The 23,251-nt window shown below is 39.4% G+C and overlaps 2 protein-coding genes across 3 annotated transcripts in view; one reads left to right on the top strand and one right to left on the bottom strand.

The window, feature by feature from the left end:
• Positions 1–23,251, bottom strand: part of C19H5orf46 (chromosome 19 C5orf46 homolog) — a 37,405-nt gene that overhangs the window by 1,626 nt on the left and 12,528 nt on the right. For both annotated transcript variants that reach the window (XM_058677770.1, XM_058677772.1), the window contains exon 3: positions 5,904–5,973. In XM_058677770.1, the coding sequence (XP_058533753.1) occupies positions 5,937–5,973 (37 nt within the window). In that variant the 3' untranslated portion in view covers positions 5,904–5,936. The remainder of the gene's footprint in view (positions 1–5,903; positions 5,974–23,251) is intronic.
• SCGB3A2 (secretoglobin family 3A member 2) lies at positions 8,010–11,745 on the top strand. The gene is made up of 3 exons (XM_004587566.3): positions 8,010–8,064; positions 11,155–11,357; positions 11,722–11,745. The coding sequence occupies exons 1-3, from the start codon at positions 8,010–8,012 to the stop codon at positions 11,743–11,745; spliced, it is 282 nt and encodes a 93-aa protein (XP_004587623.1).

Here is a 23,251-nt window from a genome sequence, read left to right as displayed (position 1 = left end):
CAGAAGCAGAGACAAAGAAAGAGAGAAAGATTTTCCATTTGCTGGTTCACTCCTCAAATGTCCACAATGTCCAGCTCTGGGCCAGTCCAAAACCAGGAGCCCAGACTTCTCCTGGGTCTCACATGTAGGCACAAGAGTGCAAACACTTGAGCCATCCTTAGCTACTTTCCCAGACACATGAGCAGGGAGCTGGACTGGAAGTGGAGCAGCTGGGACTCTAATCATTGCTCAGTAAGATGCCATCACTGCAGGCGCCCATGCGGGATGCTGGCACCAGAGGCAGCTTCTATTATGGCAGAGAGCTGGCCCTGATCTCTTTTTACTGACACTTCCTTAACTGGCACCAATATCAGTTCATTCAACAGTTACTTAAATGTTCTTACTGGATCTTGCTATGTTTTCCTCTAGGACAGTTTTAAAGTTGCAAAGAAATTAAAAATATAGACTGGCAGGGGCCAGTGCCAGCAGGCTAAGCCTTTGCCTGCAGCTCATGTCTCCAGGTTTCAGACCAGTCTAGATCTGGCTGTTGTGACCATATGGAGAGTGAACCAGTGGATGGAAGACCTCTCTCTCTGTCTTTTCTCTCTCTGGAACTAATTTAAATAAAAAATAACTAAATCTCTTTTTTAAATAGTAGAGAGTTCGTGGATATTTCTAACACAGCCTTTCCTATTAACATTTTACATTACCTGGGTATATTTGCAAAACATTGACACATTTACTAACTGAAATCTAGACATGATTCATTTTAAGATACCAACTGGGGTCAACAAAAATGTTAATATCTCATAATTTGCATGAAAATTTTGACAAACACTGGCTGTTAATACAAACTGTTACCAAAGGAAACAGTTTATAAAGTGTTTAAAGACAATGTTGAAAACCTCTTAAAACAGATTAAGTTTTAAACTATAAAATACATGTATGCTAGACAATTTGATTTAACAAAACAAGTATGAAAAGTAAATGCTTCCTGGGGCCCAGTATGGAGACTCAAGGGGATCATCCTCTGACTTACTGGCACCAGTATCCCACACAGGCACTGGTTGGTGTCCTGGCTACTCCACTTCACTTCCCATCCAGCTCTCTTCTTACGGCCTGGGAAAGCATCAGAGGACAGCCTAAGTCCTTGGGACCCTGCACCCAGATGGAAGACCCACAAGAACCTCCTGGCCTCTGGCTTTAGATCAGCTCAGCTCCAGCTAGTGCACCATTTTGAGAGTAAACATGGAGATGCAAGATCTTCCTCTTTCTCTCCTTCTGTATCTGTAAACTCTGCCTTTTGAATAAAAAGAAATGTTAAAAATGTAAGTTCTTCCTTTAGAAATTATCCATAATTTCATTGCCTATATACAAGTACTTTTAATATTTTCATGTTTTCTTCGGGAGTAATTATGTGCATGCTTTTATGTATTAGTGAAACTATGATTTTTAACGCATATATACACATATATGTGTACATTACTGTTATTCACATGACATGTCATAAATATGCATGTTAAGATTTTAAATTAAAAATAAGTAAATCAATATGAATCATGAATATGAATGTACACACTGCTGTTAACATCCTGTGAGACCTATCTGTAGTATACAAAGCCTCTTCTGTTACCTCACCACAAATGACCAAATGACCATGATTACACATCCCAGAGGTGTGCCAAAAACCTTAATAATAAATTACTTTGTTAAATTCCTAGGTGCCTATTTACTTGTCTCCCACCATACAACAGGATATCATGGTAGAGAGGAATTTTCAGAGCAGAGGTTGAATAGATAAAGTGGTGCCAATTGGGAGTAGTCAGACTTTAATCTTTCAAAGAGAAAAAAATGAAAGGATATTGCAGAGCATAATAACTATGGTCATTGTCAACATGTTGAAAATTCAGTACAGCTAACTTTCTGTGATGAGAACATGTAACGCCCGTTCTTGTTGCATGTTTTTCAAGAACCACAGAAAGATAACTAAGTTAGATGTTAATTAGCATATCTTAATATTCTACAATGATATGTTCTTCACAAGATCATGCTGGTCATGACAAATGCATATAAATTAGAAATTTTCTTAAAAATGTATTTAGTTTATTTATTTAGGAAAGGGAAATTTCCTATCCTCTTGTTAACTCCCCAAATGCCAACAATAGCTGGGACTGTGCCAGTCTGAAGCCAGGAGCCCGGAACTCAGTCCATTTCTCCCCATGTTGAACCATCACCTGCTGCCTCTCAGGTTTTTGTATCACCAGGAAGTTAAACTGGAAGTAGAGTTTGAATTTGAACTCAGGGACTCTGATATGGGATGATGGTTTCCCAAGTAGGACTTTAAGTGCTGCATCAAATATTTACCCCACAACATAGAATCGCACCTGTTTTTAAAAATGAAAATAAACTTGTAGTCAGTAAGTGTTTCTATGTCACTAAGTTGGTACCATGCTTGTCCAATTAACATATGCAAGTCAATATCATTCTGTTCATTTGAGTATTGATTACAAGGTATCAGAGCTCAATGCTGGCTAAGCTAAAAAAGTAATGCAGTCTGGGTAGCATCAATGGACACGAACAGGTATCTATTTCAGAAGGGCTAGCAGTTCTGCCCTGTTCCGTGCTGAGCAGTACCACTGTTGCCTTGAAGTGAGGCATCACTTTGGGGAGTCTATGGAGCACCCCACCTGTGGTAAGGAAAAGTGATCATCACTGACCTTGGGTATCCTATTGTGGTGAGAACCTTCTGCTCTTAGTGCTGTTTTCTAAGTTTCTCCATAGGGATTAAACCTAGCTCTGTCTTTTGAAAATGTTTCCCACAGCAGCTTCTGACAGGTCTCATTTTGGCACCCATCATCTAAGAAGTGCAGAGAAAACGCAGTATTAATGAAGCCTATGCTCACTGGGATGCTTTTTTATGTGTAAAGATCCGGGCATTGCAGATGGATACTGAAGTTCCCCTCACACTGTGAGATAGTGGGGGATGCCATAAAAATTTCTAAACATTAGAAGCTCCAAAGTGTTCCAGGGATGTCAGACAATGTGCTTTGTCCTTTCTCAGTGCCCTTTCACCTGTGTATCACCAAACTCTGCCTAAACGCTTTTAAACCTGTTCTAATTGAATGTTTCATCTAGCTGAACTACCATCTATGATGTAAAATAAAAACTGAAACAGTGCTTTCCTTCACTTTCAATTCATTCTTTTCTTTTTGAACTGTACCTGTTACAAAAAGACAATCACCGTGCAGAAGTTGGGCTGCCTCGTCTTAATTGGCCACAAGAGGGCTCTTGTGCGCCATTTTGAAATGGATTCTTGTTCCATATCAACATTTCAAAAATCTCCATTTGAGCCCAGCACTATAGCAGCTAAAGTCCTCGCCTTGAACGCCCCGGGATCCCATATGGACACTGGTTCTAATCCCAGCAGCCCCGCTTCCCATCCAGTTCCCTGCCTGTAGCCTGGGAATGCAGTCCAGGACGGCCCAAGGTTTTGGGACTCTGCACCCGCGTGGGAGACCTGGAAGAGGCTCCTGGCTTTGGATTGGTTCAGGTTCAGCCGTTGCGGTCACTTGGGGAGTGAACCATCAGACAGAAGATCTTCCTCTCTGTCTCTCCTCCTCTCTGTATATCCGCCTTTCCATTTAAAAATAAATAAATCTTTTTTAAAAATCCCCACTTGTGTCTGTGTCTCTGTGTGTGATCTGCATATGTGTGTACTTTGAACTTCTTATTTCACTCTAAAAAACAAAATAAAATAATAAATGACGCTAGAGGTTGCTCCAGTTTGCTAACTTGAAGGTACAGATCTCAGGACCCGTGAGAGCTTTGATCTTTTAAATAGACATAAGGCATTATGAGTCAGGATTTCACAGGAGATACACTTTACTTGGTGTTGAGGCTGTAGTAGCTCCAGTGCATCTGCCTTGAGTTTAAATTATTATAGCTTCACTTATATGATGATCAAAACCTTATAAATGAAGACACAATCGGGAAAATCATTAATGCATCAACATTGACTGAGTTGGGTGTTTTTGTTTATGACAGACTCTCAGAAATAACATGTAAGAACGTTAATCAATTTCAAAGTGGTTTGTTTTTCACAATCTTAGGCAGTTTCCTTTTGAATTAAGTCTTAGTTTAAGGGAGATTTTCTAATCATTGGATGGTAGAATTGGAGAGGGTGATGAAGATGATCTGTCTTCTCCATCACAAGAAATTTCTAGAGTAAATTGGACATTAATCTTTATATGTGAGCACAATGTAAAATTACTGAATTGTCCTCTCTGGCCGTTTCTCATTACATTCAAAACTTTCGGAAATTCTACTCCAATAGGCAAGTTGCTTCAATGATAGCCCTCAAGATATTCCAGCAATATTGTAAGGGCTCCCGATTTATCTCATCTCCATGCTGAAGCTCTCGTATTTATCAACTGCCTCTCATAAACTTGGACACCATTTTTACTGTGAGTTTCTATGGACCAAATATGACCACACATTATTTGTTTTCCATCCCATGCAGAAGTAGATTGTTTTCCCTCTTCTTTTGAACTGGTGCTGGTTACAAGCTTGAACAATTGAATGTGGCAGTGAGATACTGTATGCCTTTTTTTTTTTTAAAGATCTACTTATTTTTATTGGAAAGTGAGCTGGATCAGAAGTGGAGCAGGCAGGACAGGAGCTGGCTTCCATAAAGAATGCAGGCACTTGTAGGTGGCGGATTAGCCAACTGAGCCATCACGCAAGGTCTTGATACTATGCGTCTTTTTAAGCTCAGTATTAGACATCAGTGACTTCCACCTTCATATCATGGAACATACTTTCTGGGAACTCAGACGACCAAGGCCCCTTGTGACAGCTTGCTGAGCTCCGCCAAAGTCAAACACAAATACCAGTGCACCACTCAGCACTGATTGATAAAGCAGATGAAATTTGTCATTTTAAAAAATCATGAGAAAAAAAAATCACTGTGCTTATTTCCAGCAACCATGACTGAGAATCTTCAGTCATGCAGGAATGGATAACTGAGAGGTGCATGCTACAAACGGCCTCCATGTTGAGTTTGGGTCTAAGCAGGCTACACTGACTATGACTAATAATCTATGATATATATACATATAATTTTTCTTAATTGTGTAGTGCCAGTACATTTTCACAATTGTGTTTTCAAAATTTACAGTGTTTGGAATGATTTGTGAGACAAAGGTTATTGCTGCTCCTGACTTCAAAAGAAAAAACTATATTCAGATCTTTCCTGTACTCCAAAAGTTGTGTCAAATTTAAAACTTTATTTAAAAATCTTCATAATTTGTCTAATGGGTACAGTTCACCACCTCCCTTTCTGAGTATAGACAAAAAATAGGTGATGACTCCAAGTACTTTATCCCTGCCACCCACACTGGAGACTTGGATGGAGCCCTCGGCCTCCGGTGTTGACCTGGTCCAGCCTGGCTGTTGAGGGCATTTGAGGGTTGAACCAGAGGATGAAAGTGTCCATTTATTCTTTGCTTTTGTTTGTTATTTTTTTCAAAGATTTATTTTATTTTTATTTAAAAGGTAAAGTCACAGAGAGAAGGAAAGAGAATCTTCCATCCTCTAGTTCTTTCCCCTAATGGATGCAATGGCCAGAGCTGATGTGATCTGAAGCCAGGATTCTGCAGCCTCACCCTGGTCTCCGACTTGGGTACAGGGCTACAAAGAATTGAGCCATCCTCTGTTGGGTTCTAGCGGGGAGCTAGATCAGAAGTGGAGAAGCCACGAGTTGAACCAGAGCCCATATGGGATGCCACTGCCATAGGTGGAAACTTAGCCCATTGTGCCATAGTACCAGCCGCGTCCTCTCCTCCTTATCTCTGTCTCCATCGTCTCTATCTTTTCCTCGGCTTTCTAAGCAAATAAATGAACAAAAACTTCCAAATATTACTTACAATTAACAGAGAAGTGGTTGCTCATGACCTTGATCATGGTGGTTGCCATGATGAGGTTACGGGTTGGAGCCTGGAAGAATAAAAAAAGAAAATGATGATAAAAACAGTATCTTCCATATGCTGAACACTGACTCAGAGGCTCTAATTTTTGTAAGGATTTTGCGCATGTTAAGTCACTGCTCTTCAGAATAATCTGGTAAGCAAGCAAGTTTTGTTAGCCCAACTTATAAAATAGTTGATACACCTGAAACCCAAAGAGATAGAATAACTTTCTCAGCAGAGGAGCTGCGGCATGAATCCAGACAGGCTGGCTCCAGGACTGAGGCTCTTAATCTCCAAACTAAGAACAAGCAGGTTAAGGAAGAACAAAGCAGCCTCTCCACTAGGAAGGTTTGGGGAAGCTGGAGACAGTGTTGAGTAAACATCAGGCTTGCCAGGGCCCACATGCCTTAGTAAAAATGCCTCCCCACCCTGTACTGCTGTTCAAAAGAATCATTCAGGGTAAGTGTAAAGATTTGGAAAGCAGGAAATGATTTACAGCTGAAGCATTAATTATGGACCTATAACTCTGGCAAAGTGCACCATGAACTTTTGGTATTCTTTGAGTTGCACCCACATGACGAACGTGCAGTTTGGTAGTTATCAAGAGGGTGTGGAGCTCCTATGTATCAAACAAGACCAGACAAAGCCAAGGCCAAGGCCTGGCTGGTTTGGCTGGTAAAGATGCAATAAGCTACTTTCAAATTTAACAAGCTAATTACTGAAGAAGATACCAAAGATGTAAAACAAATATATTAGATTCCTGTCATTCTTGCCCCACACATCTGAAAAGAACCACACAAACTAAAGGGGATTGATGATGGTTATTTCAGTTGTGGAGCACCCCATTTCCAAAGAGTCATTGAGAGACTGTAGCTGAAAGGTGTTGGACTGGCAGTGTATGGCTCCAAGTCTTCTTGAGCACTGATGGGTCTGAATTTTTAAATATATTAATTCCCTTTCCAAGCTTCCACGATCAGAATTTACCCTATATGAATCTGTTTCCCCTTGCTGATTATGTCATGCAAATGCCAATCTCATTCAGTGAGAGATCTGAGGACTCATGGGGAAAAAAAACTCATCCTCTAGCACCAGCAGATAAACTGCAGACAACACCCAACACTTTGGGTGTTAGCAGAAGAGTTTGTGCACATGTAATGGGTTTCTCCTGAACAGGTTGTGCACCTGTCTCTCAAGGACTCAAAATTTGGCACTTACAAGACAGAAGTCTACTTGCGAAAACTGAAAGGTTTATCTCTACTGTTCTGTATACTATTTAAGGAGGTACACCATAAAATAGTAAAAAAAAAAAAAATCTAGTGATCAGATAAGAAGAATTTAACAAACTATAACAAAGTGTTAGAATCACATTTAAAGCAAACAAGGGAGGAATTGAAGCAATATTGAGGTTACAAGATTCTGGGAGCTGCTACCACTTCTAGGCCAGGAGAGACAGAGTGAGGAGGTACGGAACACTGGAAACTATAACAGATCTGTGGGGACAAGGATAGGTTAATTCCAAAGCAACAGGTCACTAAATGGTGTCAGGCTGACTATACAGTAAGATTGAAACGTCTTCGAGATTGATTCCACTACTGGATAGACTGCTAGATACTGTAATGCTCCAAACTTTAGACAGATAGAAACTGACGAACATAGAGAACTAGGTGGGGAAACCCTGACACCCTTTTTAATTGCTATGTAAAACCTTCATGTCTTTTAGAAGGATTCTTAGGGCCCATTACCTTCTACTTCCTTTCTGTGCTAAGGTTTGCACAAGAGTTACTTGAGAATGCTTTCATTCAGGGTTTTGTTTCTCATGGGAACATGAGGGAAAGCAGAAAACCTTCCAATGTGTTTAGAGAGGAAACGTGAGCTTCGAGTTCTTTCTGGTGGGGTGGGTCAAGTGCTGTGATTGAAATGCAAGACTTCAGTAGTTGCATAAATAAGTGTGTGTACAAAAGAAGCTGCCACACGTTAAACAGTAGGTGGGACCACTGACTTGGTGGATTCACTGGGTTTTCTGGTTGAATTTTCAATTCTGGGAAAATATCAGAGATACCTGTCATGAAGCTGGTAACTGTCTTCCTGCTGGTGACCATCACCATCTGTAGTTACTCTGGTGAGTATCTGGGCATATTTGTCCTTTTTTTGCTTTTCTGTGAGTCAGAACACAACCAGTAAGTACAGACTGACTAACAGTGGAGTATGGCAGGAGAAGTTTAAAAATCACAAAAATGGTACTGCTATATTTTAGAATCCCCCTGCCATTCAAGCCCTAATCTAATTCAAGAACTTTCCCTATACCTGCATGGGAAGTTAGCCAATTCCCACTGAAGGCCAGTAAAGCATATTTCACTCTCGGATATTGATCACCACTAATTTTCTTTACGCTTGAGTCAAAATCTGACTTTGTAATTTCTCTTACACTTTGTAAAACTATTTGGAATCATTTTTTGTTTCTGTCTCCAGTTATCCAGAGCCAGGCTGATAGGCGATTTCTCCTAAGACAGCCACATTTATTTATTCACTTACTCAATGGATCTTTCTTGAGTAGCTATACTTTTTTTGAACACTGAATAAGTATTAGAAAATTGAGACATAAGTCAGCCATAAATATTATACCAAGGAGACAGTAGTTATTAGGGGTGGTAAGATTTTTACAGAAGTCACTACAGTGTTATACTACTGCAAAGATATACTAAGATATACAAATAGAGCACTGTGGGTGTCATGAGAGGGAATGAGTTTAATTTCAGAATTAAGATATAGAAGATGGTGCCTTAATGAAAAACAGGAACTGATTCATTCTTCTTGGAAGAAGCCAGTGAAACTAGTAGGGAGGAACATTTGGGTGCATCAAAAAAGTGCTTTCATGGTGGTTAGTGCTCATTCAAACGATAGAGTACTTTCATATCCTTTTCAGAAAGATGCAAATATGTAGACAAAGCATTCACCAAAATGTCTGAAATAAGAAATACGAAGATGGATCATGAGAAACCAGATGCAGGCCACATTTACAATGGCAACTCTGGCTGGTGATTTTTAGCAACGTTTTGCAGGAATTTTTAACATCACCAGTCTAGATATTTCATTGTTGTTCAGTGTGCTGGGACACATGTCCTTAGGCAAAATTAGCAACAGAAAAGGAGAAATTCTTGGGGGAAAAAGATTGTAGAATAAAAAGAGAGGCCAGGTTCACAGTCTCCCTTTTATAATTTGAGTGTGGAAACAGAAAGGTTCAAAATGAAAATGAATCACGGCGGCAGGGCTGTGGTACTGTGGTGCAGTGGGCTAAGCTGCTGCCTATGACACCGGCATCCCATAGGAGCGTCAGTTGAATTTCCAGCTCGACTTTTGATTCTGCTTTCTGCGAATGTGTCTGGCAAACCAGCAGAAGATGGCTTATGTGTCTGGGATGCAGCCACCACTGCCAGGTAGGAGACAAGGATGGAATTCTAAGCTCTTGATTCAGTCTGGCACAGCCCCATCCATTGCAGTAATTTGGGAATGAACCAGTGGATGAAAGACTTTTTTTTCTCTCTCCCTCTATCTCTATAACTCTGCCTTTCAAATAAATAAATCTTTACTAAAAAAAAAAATTAATGATGGCAGATCTTACTCAGCAGGATATGTATGCTCATGTAAACAAACATTTATACATAACTGCTCACATAGTTTTTGGAAAAATTTTTAGCAGACATGTTTTTCCAGTTTTTATTCTTGTCATTCCTCTTCTATGTGAAAAGTATCTTTCTAAAGTCAAAACCATAAGATGTAATATTCCTATATTAAAGCTTTTGTTTCTCATTGTCCCCAGGAAGCAGTTCTGGAGTCTGGTTTGAGATGCCAGGGCTTCACCCAACCTCTGCATCTTTACCCCATTTATCTTCCACACCTAGAGCATATGCAGTTGGAGTGATGCACTCCAAGCTCTCTGGGCAGAAGGCTTACCTTTCTGGGTATCACTTCCCACCTTAACTCCTCAGTGTTTTCATGACTATTGTCCTTGAAATGCTGCACTTTTTCTTTTACCTTGTGACCTTGATACCAGCCTCAAGAGATAGCTCTAACAACACTTCTGGTGATAACCCTGCAATATTTTCCCATATCAGATTTAGTTATTCCTTCTTTGGTGTTTCTAGAGAACTGTGTCCATAGTGTGGCAGGGCACATACCGTACTGAGGCATACACAGATCATGACTGACCACAGGATCTCATGATGTCTCTGAAGCGAACATTTTTTTGTCTTCATTGTCTACGTATCTGTGCCAATTGGCATAGAGTTATAGTAGTGTGAGTTGCATTGGTTGTTGAGTTGGTCCCTGAACTGTAGTTGAGTCCATTCTTTTCCCTGACTGGAGATGTCTATTTTTTTTTTAAAGATTTACTTTATTTTTATTTGAAAGACAGAGTTACAGAGAGATGGAAAGACACACACACAGAGGCAGATATTCCATCTACTGATTCACTCCCCAAAATGGTTGCAATGGTTGGATGTGACCAAGCTGAAGCCAGGAGTCTCCCATACAGATGCAGGGGCTGAAGGACTTGAGCCATCTTTTGTTGCGTTCCCAAGCCACAGACAGAGTTGGATTGGAAGTGGAACAGCCGAGACTCAAACCAGCACCCAAATGGATGCCAACACTGCAGGCAGGCTTAGCCTACTATGGCACAATGACAGCCCCAGGAGACTCATGATTAAGCCATCCCTCTTCAGTTTAAAGCTGTAAGCTGTTGAGATAGTCATATACAAAGGACCTTGGTACTCATCTGACCAATAGTATCTACTTATCAGTGCTTACTGCAGTCAAGGGTTAATTCTATTGACATGAGTTTGCAGTAGTGAACACAACATAAATGCCTTCTTTCCATGGAACCCACATGAAAATGATAAAGGCAATAAGAAGGATAAAGATTTAATATTTTAGGTGATGATGAAAAAGTTAGAGGGTAATGGATGGTGTTATTTTAGGTGTAGTGGCAATAGCTTTTCTCTGAGGAGGTATCATTTGAAGAGAGATAAAAACTGTGAGAAGAAAGACATGTACTATCTAGAGAAAGAACACTCCAGGGATGTGGAGCAGCATTGCACAGGCCCAGAGACACAAGTTTTCTGGAATAAATGGTGCTTTTAGTGGACAAGGCAGAGGGTGTAGTCAGATAGGAGCTAGCTAAGGTTCTCTCACTGGTTGCTCTTTTGTTTTGCAGCTACTGCCTTCCTTTTTAATAAGCTGCCTGTCCCTGTTGACAAGGTGCTACCATTACCCCTGGACAACATTCTTCCCCTCATGGACCCACTGAAGCTTCTTCTGAAAACTCTGGGTATTTCTGTTGAGCACCTTGTGGAAGGGCTAAGGAAGTGCGTGGATGAGCTTGGACCAGAGGCTTCTGAGGCTGTGAAGAAACTGCTGGTATTTACAACTTGTGGGGGCTCATATATTAGGAACGAGGGTGTAGTTACCTGCATGCTCACCTCATCATATTTTCATTCGTTAAAATACATTTCCCTCTAGATGACTGTATTCCTATAACACTTGTGCAACCCAGAATTTCAACGTATAATTTCTACATTTCCAGAAAGAATTTTTGAAAGTGTTCTAGATAGAGCATCATCTATCAACTTTGAGATTCTGGTTGGGATCACCTACTCTAAGTCTTTTTCTTACCAATAAAATGAGGGCTAAGAAGAGTGACAGAACTGAATATTTTTGAAACATGCTAATAACATGCAAACTGCTTTTTTCTTTACACATCTTTTATCCTTCTGTCTTTCAGGAGGCCCTTTCACATCTGGTGTGACATCAGGGAAGAAAGACAGAGAAGGTGGAAGTAGACTGAGGATGATGCTCCCATTGTCCCTGATACTCATCTTCTCTAACTGTCCACTAAACAGGCTAAGATCATCTACTTCTGGAAAGGATGAATAAAGCAACGAAAAGATTTTCAATTTTTTGTTTTTGGTCTTGGGGCTCAATTTAGAAGGTAATTTTTCCTTTGGCTCACAAAGTTTAGAGATCCTGGCATTATGAAGATTGTCTAAGCCTATTAATAAGACATTATTATTCTTTCCCCTTTATCTCTATGCAAAAATCTTCATTTTTGCATATCTGATAGTGTTTCCAAAAGTTTAAATCTATCTTCCCAACTCTACAGAAAAATTAATCTTTTTTAAACTGTGAGAGACACATAGACACACCCATGGGGGAGAAAAAGGGGGAGAGAGAGAGGAATCACCATGTACTAGTTCATTGTTCAATGCCTGCCATGACTGAAGCTGAGCCAGGCTAATGCCAGAAGATGGGAACTCATTTCAGGTCTCATACAGAGATGGCAGGACGCAACCACTTGGACCATCACTGCTACCTCCCTGAGTATGCACTTGCAGGAAGCTGGTGTCAGGAGCTGGAGCTGATAATTGAAGTCAGGATGCAGACAACTTAACCACTAAGCTAAATGCTCATCTACTACAGAAACATTTAAACAATGAGAAAGAATTATCTGAGTATTTTCCAACAAGAATCTTATTAACTGATTTGGTTACCAGAATGCTAGTTCTCAATACATTTTTCATTATTCAAGAGCCAGCTGGTAGCTTTCACACAACTGTCTACCAAAGTTAGGACTTTACATAGGAAAGTGGGTTATGGAATATCCTTTTCTCCAATCCCTCCCACAACTCAGTCATCTACAATGATGCCGAAGTTTTTTTTCCAGGGCATAATTCTAGTGATTTTCTAGTGATTTCATGATCATCTGAGGACAAATCTCGAGTTTCTGAGATTCCTTTCTTCACCTGTGTTTTAGCCCCAGCCAAACTCTTTGCTATGGGCACTATATAATCTTTCAATAAAAAAAAAAATCAAGTTTCTTCCTACAGGCATAAAAATATTTTTAAAAGAAAAGAGTTTTGGTTATCTGTAAGTCATCCTTAGGAGATACTTTATTATTATTATTTCACTAAACAGAATTCCCTCTGAACTTACTCTTCCTTTCAAAACATACTGTTATATTCTAATCTGCTATCTCAATTTATACAACTATTTTCATGGTTGCCTGTGACAAACGTGGGAACCATTTAAAGCACTTCCTTCAGTTCCCTTTTACTTGGCAAGAAAGGCCTACTCATTATAAATCTTCCCCACATTCATTGCATACACTTTTCCTTATCTCTATTGTTACTGTCCTTTTCTTTTAAAGATTTATTTTTATTTTTTTTATTGGAAAGCCAGATATACAGAGAGAAGAAGAGACAGAGAGAATGATCTTAACTCCAATGATTCACTCCCCAAGTGACCGCAACGGCCGGTGCTATGCTGATCCGAAGCCGGGATCCTGGAACCTCTTCCAGGTCTCCCACGCAGGTGCAGGGTCCCAAGGCCTTGGGCCGGCCTTGACTGCTTTCCCAGGCCACAAGCAGGGAGCTGGATGGGAAGTGGAGCTGCTGGGATTTGAACCGGTGCCCATATGGGATCCTGGCACGTTCAAGGCAAGGACTTTAGCCGCTAGGCTACACCACCGGGCCCCCATCTATTGTTACTGTTCTTCAAATCTTGCTGTTGCTCACTGGGTTGCTGTGTACACCTTCTTTGTGACCTCCGTATTCACAAACACTCCCTTCCAACACATCAGTCACAGGATAAAAGGCAATCTCCTAAAATATGAGAACCATTCCCTGGTATGAAACTCATCAGTTTTTAATGGCATTTCTAACATCAGTACTGCTTTTTTTTTCTTAAGACATATTTATGTTACTAAACAGAGAGAAAGAAGCAGAGAGAGAGAGAGAAAGAGGGAGAGAAATCTTTCATCCGCTGATTGACTCACCAAATGGACCCTACTGCCAGATCTGGGACAGGCTGCACGTAGGAACCAAGGATTTTGCCTGGATCTCCCTCTGAGTGGGAGGGTCCCAGTACTGAAACCATCTTCCATTGCCTTCTGAGGCAGGTTATTATGAAACTAAATTGGCAGTGGGGCATCTGGGACTCAACGTGGAGTTCCAATATGGGTGTTGGTGTCAAGCAGCATCTTAGCCTGTTGTGCCACAATATCAGCTCTCAAAGGCTATTTCCGAACAAGACATATTCATAATACAGATTTAGACATAATTATTTTCATTATTTATTGCAAAGTTTCCTTCTTAGACAGGGGTCAAATTAATGGGATCTGGACTTTTACGTTGCTCCTCAGCATATCACACAGAGCCTTCAGGTGGTTAGAACTGATACGGCATTTATTCAATGGAAGGGTATGTTCTCTCCCATCGGACACACTGTTTAAGGCATTCACTGCTATCTGTGTATTCAAAATAACTCAGTATACTTTGCATCTTTGAGAAAGAAGACTCTCTGCCTTTATCACAGTACTAAATGGAGAAGGTTGTAGGTAGCATTCTGTGACTGATGTCTGAGTAATACTGACACCTGGCAATCAGCTGGTATTGGAGTTGTTTTCCCCCCAGGAGTATATCAAAGAAAGGGACTGATTGAAAAAGAATTATGAGAACAGACTACATTTGGGAAGCTAAGCACAAACTTATTATGCCAGTGACATTGAATGTTGGTGAGATGTTGAGAAACTGAATCAATCACACATTGCTTGTGTGAAAGCAAAATGTCATGGCCATTCTGAAAAGGTAATTTGACAGTCTCTCTTGGTTTCAGCCTGGCACAGCCCAGCTGGCGTAGGCATCTGGTACCTGAAACATTGCTTGGGGTCTCTAGCCTCTACTCATCTCAATACATACATATAAGATAAATTAATTTAAAAATAAATTATTGGTATCCACAATAGTTTGGACGGACCTTCAGAGAATTGTGGTGATTAAAAAGTCAATATCAGAAAGTTTTAAAATTAATTTCATTTTCATAACCTTCTGGAAATGACAAAAATCACAGGAATGGTGAATGGATTTGTGATTTCCAGGGCTTAAGGAAGAGCCAGGGTAGGATGAAAGTGAGTGTTATTATATACGGGCTGCCTGAGAGATGCTCGTGTTGCTGCAAATGTTCTTCATCTTCTGTATCCATGTCAATATCCTAGCTTTGATCTCAGAGCATAGCTTGCAGGACGTTTGTGGACAATCTGATAGAGATCATGCTGTATCTCTGTATTATGTTCCACAACTACAATGGGCGAATCTACAATGATCTCAAAGTAAAGATTTTAAAACTTGCTGTGAAGTTAATTAGACTATAGATGTAATTGTACATAATTATAACATATAATGACATATAACTTATGATGTAGAACTGTAGTTACCAACAAGGACACCTCAAAAAGTTCATAGAAAACTGAATTAGAAGATAAATTTACTTTGGTCCAAAGTTAATGAAATCTGTGAGTAGTTTTCTCATAATACACAATTATTTGAACTTTTGAAGACCCATAATGATTTTCATTCATAATTTCTGGAAATCACAGAAAACAATAAGTTAGTGTGATTTTTATGTATTTCTACACCTTTACAAATGTATGTGAATGAACTATGCCTTATTTAACCTGTGAATAGTTGCTTTTACTAATTTTTACTATGAAAAGTAGCCCAGTAAACATCTACTAGTTTTCTATATTTTCACCACTTCAAAAAATCTTGAAAGTACAAGATCAAGAATTATATGATGCGTAAAATTTTGATAGTTACTGACAAATTTCCATTGGAGAGTCAGTTTATTCCTGAGGTGACTGAGATCAGGAAAGCTCAGTTCCCAAAGATGACGGAATTAGAAATCTAGGGAATGATTGTTCTGCCTGAGCTGGCTAGAAATCCATTTGCATTATGTGGTTTAGAATCAGAAAATACAGTATTTGAATCACAGTATTTTTGGTCTCCATGCTTAAGATAAACAATACAGATATGTAAGTTAAGTCTGTAAAAGTATTTTTTATTTTGGATAAAAAAAAGTAAGTGAAAAATTCTCAAGCTTTTGAGGCAGTTGTATGACAGAAGGGGGCACTCTTAGGTTATTAGAAATATCAAGGAAGAAATAGCACCTTACATAGAATTACTTTTCCAATGGTCATTCACAACTACACTCAGTTATTTGACATCCCTTCTTTCTGAAAGCAATCTATATGCTAACTACCATTTCAGACATTTTTAAGTGCATTCTTTGTGTTTTCACAGATGGCTGTGTCTCTATCAAAACAGAACTTACATACCAATTAGGTAATAGTATAGATGATGGTAATAAACTATTGCAGTGATTGGACACTTACTGTTTTTATATACCTGTCTGATTCAACAAATGACTTAATGATTGAATATGGACTGCAGTATCACCTGGTTAGATATTGAGCTAATAGAGATAAGCAAAATGGACATGGCCCATCTCCACAGACATTTTAGTAAATAGGGAGATACAGATACCATGCAATAGACATGGTTAAATAATTATAAATAATGACAAAAAGCAAAGGGAATGAATGGTATTTAAGGAATGCTAATAATGGCAAAAGCTCTCTATTTTGGGTCCTTTAAATTGGGACTTGTGGTTGAAGCACCAATCTGAACCAAATAACGTAGATGGAAGGTATTCCATGTGAGACTATGCTGAGACTATGGAAAACTTGGGTTCTTCAGAGAACTGAAGAATCAATTATGTGGTGGCAACTCTGTGAGCTGGAACCAAAGGATGTGAGCCAGGGCAGAACAGACAGACAGAGGTAAGCCCATATGCTGTGTGTCGTGGTCACAAGCCCTGTTTCTGTTTGTTTGTTTGTTTGTTTGTTTTGATCCTATATGCCTAGGGAAACCTTGGGAAGTTTTGAGTCTATTGTTCTCCAATGCTCTGAATTGGATTATGATACATTCACTTGCATTAATCAGACTCAAGGAGTCATGTTTGATATTTCCTCTCCTTAGTGCATCATATCCAACTCATCATCATGTCCTGTCATCTCCAGTTTTCTCTTGAATCCCTCAGCATTGCACCATCTGCACTGACACTCTCTCGCGCAGGGTCTCTCATCTCTTGCAAGGCAACAATCTAAGAAATCGTCTTGCTTTGCTGTGGCCCTGCAGTCTGCTCTGTACAGCAGCTAATTCAACTTTTTCAAAACCCAACAGTGATTACATTCATTCTAATTCTTAAAACTCTTTGCTGGGTGTCCATTGTTCTCAGGATTAAGAAGAAAATTCTGACCATGACCAATGAGGTCCTGAAAGACTTGCTTTCTTGTTTGACTCTTTTTTGCTCTCATTAACTTTCCAGTCTTCTTGGCCTCCTTCCACTGCTGGAACACAAGATACCAGCAACAAGTTTTGCAAATGATTTTCATGAAACTGCAATATCTCTGAATTTTATCCTATTTAACCTCCTTGTCAGTTTTTTTAAAATATATCTCAGCTCATTGCATTTCCTTAAGCAGTCCTCACTGTGACCTAATTGAGGTTCAAAGAGAACCATGTTCCTTCCTTTTTGAGTATGTCCTTCAAAACATAATCATGTATTTTTGTGAAACTCTTGACTAATAGGTAATATAATACCACATACACCACTTATACTCCAATAGACGCTATTATTTAAAGAAATGAGACTGTCTCATTCTCGATAAAGTTCTCGTATTAAGTACTATATACTATCTCTCCACCCACATTATTGAGCAGATTGCCCTGACATAAAAACTCAAAGGTATCCCTGATTTCCCTACCACTTTATCTAAGTTGGACAGTAGATGCAATAACTGCTTTCCCAATGTAGGTTAGGACCCATATAAGTGAGTAAAGCCTATGATACTGTCAACCTTTTCCCAGTACCCGATGCAGGTAGAACAGGTAGTTCAGTTTCTGGCCTACCAATTTAATTTCTGAAGATCTTTTTTTTTTTCAGCACAAAACTAATTGTGTTTTATTTTTATTTAACAGGTTAAATATCTAAAGCTCTATCCTTTGCTTTGATTCCCCTTCTGTGTCTTACTTTTTTTTTCTAATTTCAAACTCCTGTTTGTTAATGCATTAGTCTTAAAAAAAAAGAAAGAAAGAAAAATGAAATCTCTGCAGAAACTGGCAATAAGATGGGTGTAAATATAACAGGAACAGTTTCCTTTTTTAAAAGTGGCACAAGACTGGAAATCTCTTTCAAAGGAATAAAAACATTAGTGTCTAAGTTTACATGTGTGATTATTTCAATTGCAGCATCCTTTGAAGAGATTAAAAAAAATAGAGATGATAGGAATGTACATCGATAGAAAAAATACTCTGATACCTTAAATTGTGACCTAGTGGGTACCTTTCCAGCAGTTGCTATTGATTCACTTAAAATACACACCAGCAGACAATGTTAAATAGGAAAAGCAAGGTGCAAAGGGAAGTGTGCCTCCTTCCCTATATGTGCATAAATCTGGACCTGTTCAAACAGATTGACTGCTCGTAAGACTAGTTTGGGCATAATGATGCTAGAATGGTAGACTGTTAATTTCATAATTATATACATATTTCCCTGTTTCCCTCACTTTCCCCACATCATAAACAGAAGGTATATTTTATGTATCCATGCAAAATATATATACATATTTATTATGTATGATACTATAAAATAGAATACATGTATGTATATATTCATATTATCTGTAAATATATTTGCTTTATAACACACATATATGTATATTTATTTTATTTGTTAGGGAAAGTGAAAAGAGAGTTCTTTCTGCTAAACACTCATAACAGCTAGGGACAGCCCAGGCCACAGTCAGAAGAGAACCCAGTCTGGGTCTCCCACACGGGTGGCAAGAATCTAAGCATCTGGGCCATCATTTGCTGCCTCTCAGGGTGCATACCAGCAGGAAGCTGTATCTTAATCAGAGCCAAGGCTAGAACCAAGCACTGCAACGTGGGACATGGAGACATCCCAGTACATCCTAATCCCTGAGCCAAGAGCTCACTCCTTTTATAAAATTTTTGAAAAGGAAGTTTGAAGAAAACATGAAAGTAGTTCATATCACATATTTTTATATATCAGCAAGTAGTTCTTTCTCTCAAAAATAATTTAAAAAGCAGTAAGAAGAAATTCTATACAAGACTTAATAAGTAGTTAAATTGAGAGCTTTAGAGTCACACAGATATTTCCTCAGGTTCAGATTGCATCATTAGTGATCTGGTAGATCTTGGGCATATTCCTCACATTTTAGGGTCTCACCTGAAACATGTCAAAAAGGGTTAATATTGAACTAACATTGAATTCTTGCGTTTGGAGTGAGGATTAAACACAACATTTATGAAAGGACAAGCCTGGGAAGTGCCCTATTGTTCCTGCTTCTTAACAATGGTATGTAGGTGTGAAGGGCTCTAGGGCCATCCCTGAATGCCACGCATTGGCACACTCTGAGCTTTGGTTTCTGCTTTCCCAAGGCTGAATCATCCTTCCACCTTCTTTTGCATGTCTTCAAATCTTTTTATCATCTGTCAACACATGCTTCAAATATTCTGCTAAGAAGTCTTCCCAGAGCTCCGGAGCGGGTAGGAATGGCTATTTATCCTAGCTCTATGTTCTCAGGCCTGTGCTTCTGTTATATCACACCATGCTGAATGTGGCTAGCTGGCGATGCGCTCATGTTAGACCACACAATGCTCAACATATCTAGCTGTCACTATGCTCATATCTTACGCATTGAGACTATGAGCTAATTAAAGGAAAGAACTCTAAAGACTTTCAATATTGCCCTATCATTAAGTAGGACTTATCAATATTCCCTGATTTAAATTTCTTTGCTTAATGCAAAAATAATACATATGAGTAGCTACTTTCTACTAGACACTGTTTCAATGGATCACCAGTGTGCTAGGAACACTGCACAAGATGGGCACAACTGCTTGTGGAAGTTCAAACTCCTAATAGAAGTAGGAATAAAAAGGAACAAAATAAGTCAAGTTTTTAACACTGTTAAAAAATGAATGTTATGCATAAGAAATAAAGCAACCAAAGGAAACAGGAATTGCTGGGCTAGAACATGTAATCTTCAGTGAAGTGATAAATGAAGGCCTCACTGGCGACAGCTGAGAAAAAGACATAGAAGTGCGGAAGCAAGCCAAGTAGTTATGTTCCAGGAGAGTATTTTAGACACAGGGAAGAGCAAATCCAAGGCCCCAGGAACAAAACAGGCCCTCAAGGACCCCAGTGTGCCTGGAATGGAAAGAGAAAGGGAGTAAGAAGTAAGAGAACGATGGGAAACAGGTAACAAACAGGATCGAAGCCACCAATATTAAGAAATTTAAAAATGCAGTTATTGGCTCACAATATGATGAGAAATGGCAGGAGGAACTGTTATGATTTGAATTTCACTTAAAAAGATACTTTCCCTAGTTGGAATTTAGGTGAAATACAACATGCAATTGCCAGCAAGTATGCAAGTCATGGCAGGGATTTAGCAGTAAAGACAGACGAGTGATGGTGTGGACTGTGTCCTGACGGATTCATGGGAGAAATACTATGCTGAAGGCTTAACAAGCTAGTTGCTTCTATTGACTTTACCATATTCAACATGATGTCAATCATCTTCCTTTTCACCTGTCATATGAAGAAAGTACCATCGTGATATGATAGATCATAGTGAAACGATCGTGTGAAAGGATCACACAAGAAAAACACCAGGTAGATGAAAAAGACTTGACTTGTAAAACCTTACTGACTGCAGAGCTGGGTCTTACTGGAGAGGAGGGAAAGAAGGCAATGAGGGGTTAGCAGAGGAAACACGCTGGTGAAGCGAAGGGGAAAGCGTCCAGATCTCTACAGATTGCTGAGATGGGAGATGGCTGCTGCACAGCCGGGACCAAATCCAGCGCTGATTTGCGACTTCCCCCCACCCCACCTTACATGACAGAGTGATTTGAAAATTCCTAACACACGGGAGGATGCAAAGGCGGACATTCCTGGAGGGCAAGTTTCTCACACCTAAGCAGTCTGTTGACTGATACAAGTACAATGAGTGTATGTACCCTCCAGGCACAAATCATCATCTCAAAAAAGCCGAAAAGGAATTTCTGGCACCCACGTTTTGTAGCAGAAGCGTCTGCACGTCAGATCCTGCTTGTAACGGACGCCTTAGCTAACCTGGATAAAAGGGGTATGCGCTGTTTGAAATTACCATATTTCTGAGAAAATACATAACATAAATTGAATTTTTACAAAAGGTAACAGACATTTATGAATATAGGTGGCATTCATTCTTAGCTCTAAAGTTCTGTTGTGTTGGATGCACACCTATTCTGGCGAAGAAAAAAAAACAAGCACACAGCAAACAAAATATTTATTCAAATTGGAGTTGTTTTCAGGATTGGCGTCTGCGACCCTGGACTCCTGGGAGCTCACAGCTTTTGTTTTTCTAGACTACAACTCTGTCTTAACTGACATCTTGGTCTATTACTGCTTTTGTATTCTTTTGCCCACATTAGTTAGTTGTGGATCATTTAAGTTAAATTTTACTTTTGGTGACCAGACAAGAACCAGAGTAAGGGCTGCTAAGAACCCAGCTCACTACAATGCAGAAGAGGGATTACAAGGATTCTTCTTTTTTATTTAAATATTTATTTTGTTTTTATTGGGAAGTCAGATATACAGAGAGGAGGATCCTCCGTCTGTTGATTCAATCCCTGAGTGGCCACAACGGCTGGAATTGCGCTGATCTGAAGCCAGACGCCAGGCACTTCTTCCAGGTGTCCCACACCGGTGCAGGGTCCCAAGGCTTTGGGCCGTCCTCGACTGCTTTCCCAGGCCACAAGCACGGAGCTGGATGGGAAGCAGGTTGCCGGGATATGAGCCAGTGCCCATATGGGATCCTGGCGCTTGTGAGGCAAGGACTTTAGCTGCTAGGCTATCGCACTGGGCCCATATTATGCTATTATGAGAATAATATGAGAATAGTAAAAATCTTCAGAAAAAAAAGTTTTTATTAGTTCAGAAGAATGGGCTCAGACACTGTTGAAAGACTTTCCAAAAAGATACACAAACTTCTTAAATTCTGAAACTTCCTGTATTTTCAAGAATTAAGAATTTGCTTTTTGGAGTCCAGACCAAATGTGTCACTTACTGTCCTTATTACTTTATCTAGGTTTTAGTTTTCTATTTCGAATCACTCTTTGGCTATCCAGGCTAACAGTGAGTGAGTGAGTGAGTATGTGTGTGTTTATACCCTTAAGAATTTCCAAAATGCCCAGGAAAAGCTAGTTTTACTCACACAATCTCTCTCTGTTCATTATGTGACGTCAAAGAAGACACATTTATTCTTTCTAGAAGCAAAATTACAAAGTTGGGGTATCTAACATGATTGAAGTTCAGTTGAAGCCAGAGACTGATGCCTAAGAACTTGCTAGCAGCTGCTCTGTGTTTTCTCTCCTGAAGGGCTTGAGGGGAAGACGTGGAAAAGCAGGACTTGACTGACCTTGGACTGTCCAGGAGTCAGACAGGTGTGCCCTTAGGAACACAAGTCAAAGAGAGGGAAGCAATTACCACTGAGAACAGGCTTAAGGCAAAAAAAATACAGGACTTTTTTCTTTAAAACATTTGCTTCTGCCTTCTTAAATGTGAAAGATTTATAATGAAATCAAATATAACATATAATTGATGAACTGGATGAGCAACAATAAACACAAAAGCTCAAGGCATACAAGAAAAGAATCAGCAGCAAGGATGAATGGAAAATGCACGAACATAAGAATAAAATGATTCATATATTTCATTGAAATTTTTCACTACAAGAAGTTTCTTTTTACTTTTACTAGTTTCTGCCTGCGCAGTTCTGACTCAGTATATCTAAGCATGTCCACTGTACACTTTTCTTAATCTAGTAAATTTGTGCAGAAATGAAGTGTTTAGGAATTACTTTCCTATCTGTTCTTTTGACATCGTGTGTGTGTGTGCAAGAAAATTTACACTTGAAGAAGCCAAATGGCTTAAAGCACAAAGAGGTTTTAAGTGATGTAGAACAACAGGTGAAATTTTGCAGACCATGACAATGTAGTTGAGCACAGGCTGAGAGGGGTTCAGATTAATTACGAGTCCAACTCGTAGGAAAAGTGTTTCCCTTAATGCTGTTTTCTACTCGTTTGAGAACAGAGCATATTCTTTCTAGGATGTTTAGAATGCTAAATGCTTATTCACGGTGTTGTTCCTTCTTCTGTTATCCCCAAGGCATCACCAGGGCGCTTTAATACATAATTTTAGCATTCCTTCTTGTAGTGGTGGAGTACGTCATAATAGGTGGTAGTCTTGACTTTGAACTTCTCAGTCGCCTGCCAGTGTTATCCATCTTGGTAGCACTGACAAAAGTCTGACAATTAGTAGTCACTGATGAAGAAAGCATTAAAGAAATA

Source organism: Ochotona princeps, chromosome 19, assembly GCF_030435755.1.
Source record: "Ochotona princeps isolate mOchPri1 chromosome 19, mOchPri1.hap1, whole genome shotgun sequence".
Lineage (NCBI taxonomy): Eukaryota > Metazoa > Chordata > Mammalia > Lagomorpha > Ochotonidae > Ochotona > Ochotona princeps.
The sequence above is the reverse complement of the archived record's forward strand: the minus strand, read 5'-3'. Positions and strand labels throughout refer to the sequence as shown.